Genomic DNA, 2,461 nt, shown 5'->3' with positions numbered 1-2,461 from the left:
CACACCATGCGACTTGACATCAACCTGTTCATGACTGATTCAGGACAATCTTACAAATGTGACACAGAGATATCTGTGCCCCTGAAGGACAGAGTCACTCTCAAAGTCAGCCAGCTTCAGGTCCAGGCGTTTGACGTGCAAGGTGATAAGTTTGGAACGCCCAAGAGATGTCCTGCGGATCTCCCCCCACCCCTGTCCCCACCATGACCCCCCTGTGTCCCCACATGCCTCCCCCGGGGAAGTGGGTGGTGAAAGATGAGAAGGGGAACCCCTGTCTCCTGGCAGACATGTCCCTCCAGCTCCGATCACGCTACACCACTGTTGACAACACCACGAGGGTCGGCTGCATCAATGTCCCCACTAACGCTGAAGCTACAGGCATCTGTGGCCAAAACACATCCCAACTCACCCTCTCCTTCCACGTAAGGCAGTGCAACATCACCTTCACATTTTCCGAGTCACGAGAGAATTTCTCCAATCCTAGCAGCGTGGAAAAGTTTGGCGTATCGCAAGTCTCTGTCGAGTACTTCGTAAACGAAAACTGGTTTCCCGATGCCAAAAAGCTGCATCACAAGATGGAGGTGACCACTGCAAACCTGGAGATATATGAAGCACATGTGGGGCAGTCGTATCAGTGTATGGGACAGACAAACATCACCTTAAACACGGATGTCACTCTGTTCACCCAGGACCTGCACCTCCAGCCATTCTCCGTCAGCGGCTACGGTTTCGCTAAATCTCACGTCTGCCCCGAGGATCCCACCCCGGAACCCTCCTGGAAGGCCAACGTGGTGCCCATGGCGGTCGGCTGCGCGCTCGGAGCTTTCGTGATCCTCGTGACCCTGGGGACGTATATCGTGTACAGGCGTAGGCAGAAAAGGATGGCGGGATACTCCCTCCTCTCAACAACATGAGAGCAACAGTAGAACACCTTTCTCTCCCTGCATGTCAATTGTTACGATTTTCCTTCGATTTGCCTTTGAAGATAATGCAGATAGATACAGTGGTATCTTATTTTAAAAGGACAGGGGATACATTATGTAACTTCAAACAAGCAGCTAATAATTGAATTGAGTCCAATTTGCTAAAGGATTATGCATTAGTTTGGTAAGGATGTAGATAGGTAGAGTACTTTTTACCACTGGGAGTGAGAAACAGCTTAATTTCTGGTTTGTGTATGTGTATTTATACTTAAGGTAATGCTTCTGTGGACAATTTTGCACAAATATATCATGATTATATACATCATGGCACAATGTAAAAGTTTTAGGATATATTTTTAGTGAATGGAGGGCACAAATGCCATGTCTCGGAGGAACAGCTAAAATAGGTATTACTAAGTATGACTTAGTATAGGACTCCAGTAGGAGCTGGAATTGTTAATCTCTGATGTTATGTTTTGAACCTGGTGTTTAAAGTGAAAATCCTAAAACAAGGAGTATTTACAGCTTTAGTTGTATCAGCTGTAATATAACTTTACTGCTTTAATTTTTTGCAGAAACTTGTCCAAACTTTATTTAAGTCACTGTGCATGTTATTTTCAGTGTGGAGCTGTTGTGTCCAATGCCTTTTTTGTAAATATTTTGAAAGAACTATTTGGTTTGTAGGAGAGAACTATGTACATACCAAAAAATTATATAGTAACCATGTCTATTAATAGTATTATGTAGACATGAAATGTATATAGCTTGTGGTGAAGGTTTTTCTTCTTGGTATTGATATTGACTGGCTTTAAGATGATGATTCCTTTGTTCAACTTTTCTTAGATATAACACTAAAGTACCTATGAGAATTGGTGAAAAATTGTATCTGGAAAAATGACACGTAATGCCAATTTGATACATAGTAAAGCTTGAAGCTTCAAAGATTGAAAAAAAGACTGAAATGGGGAAAAGCAGATTAAGAGAAGACAGGTATAAAAGGAATGTTAAAACAGTAATGTTACATATTTTTTACATTGATAAAGGTATCTATTCTGTCTGTACTGGTTTTAAGGTACTGCATGTAAATAAAGCGATACATGATGCTTCTTCAAATATAATATGGAACTATTTTAGAAACTAGGGTGCCATAAAAAGATATATATTAATGCCAAGCACAAGTAAGAAGCAATATTTCACCATTCATGAATAATGGTCTTGGTGTGTGGTTGAAATAAAATGTAGGTAGTTGAAAATGACTTCAGTGTTTTTGTTCATTTACCACTAATACCAGTGAATATACTTATATGTTAAAAAGTGAAGATAAGCTTCACTAAGAGGTGCTGAGGGAAAACAACACACAACTTGTCACAAGAACTTTCACAAAAAAGAAAGTTTGAGACAGTTTATAATTCTGAATACAAACGTGACAGTCAAAATATTACATCTTTTGGAACAAAGATATTAGTAAGATACTTTTAAGTACTATATACACCACTATAATGAGGCATTGGAATTGTATGTTTTCATTAATTTCTTTA

General features: G+C 40.1%; 1 protein-coding gene across 1 annotated transcript; it reads left to right on the top strand.

Moving 5' to 3' along the window:
- Nucleotides 1–167: 167 nt before the first annotated feature.
- On the top strand, nt 168–914 carry LOC109466555 (lysosome-associated membrane glycoprotein 1-like). Its single transcript, XM_019764288.1, has one exon. The coding sequence runs from the start codon at nt 168–170 to the stop codon at nt 912–914; it is 747 nt and encodes a 248-aa protein (XP_019619847.1).
- Nucleotides 915–2,461: the final 1,547 nt, after the last annotated feature.

This window comes from Branchiostoma belcheri, unplaced genomic scaffold (genome assembly GCF_001625305.1).
Source record: "Branchiostoma belcheri isolate BF01 breed outbred unplaced genomic scaffold, Haploidv18h27 scaffold17, whole genome shotgun sequence".
NCBI classification, from domain to species: Eukaryota; Metazoa; Chordata; class Leptocardii; order Amphioxiformes; family Branchiostomatidae; genus Branchiostoma; species Branchiostoma belcheri.
Note: the sequence above shows the minus strand (reverse complement) of the source record. Positions and strands in the feature narration are given on the sequence as shown.

What these genes read in the sequence shown, in the direction of transcription:
- LOC109466555 (XM_019764288.1), top strand. Translation starts at nt 168, where the DNA reads ATGTCCTGCGGATCTCCCCCCACCCCTGTCCCCACCATGACCCCCCTG.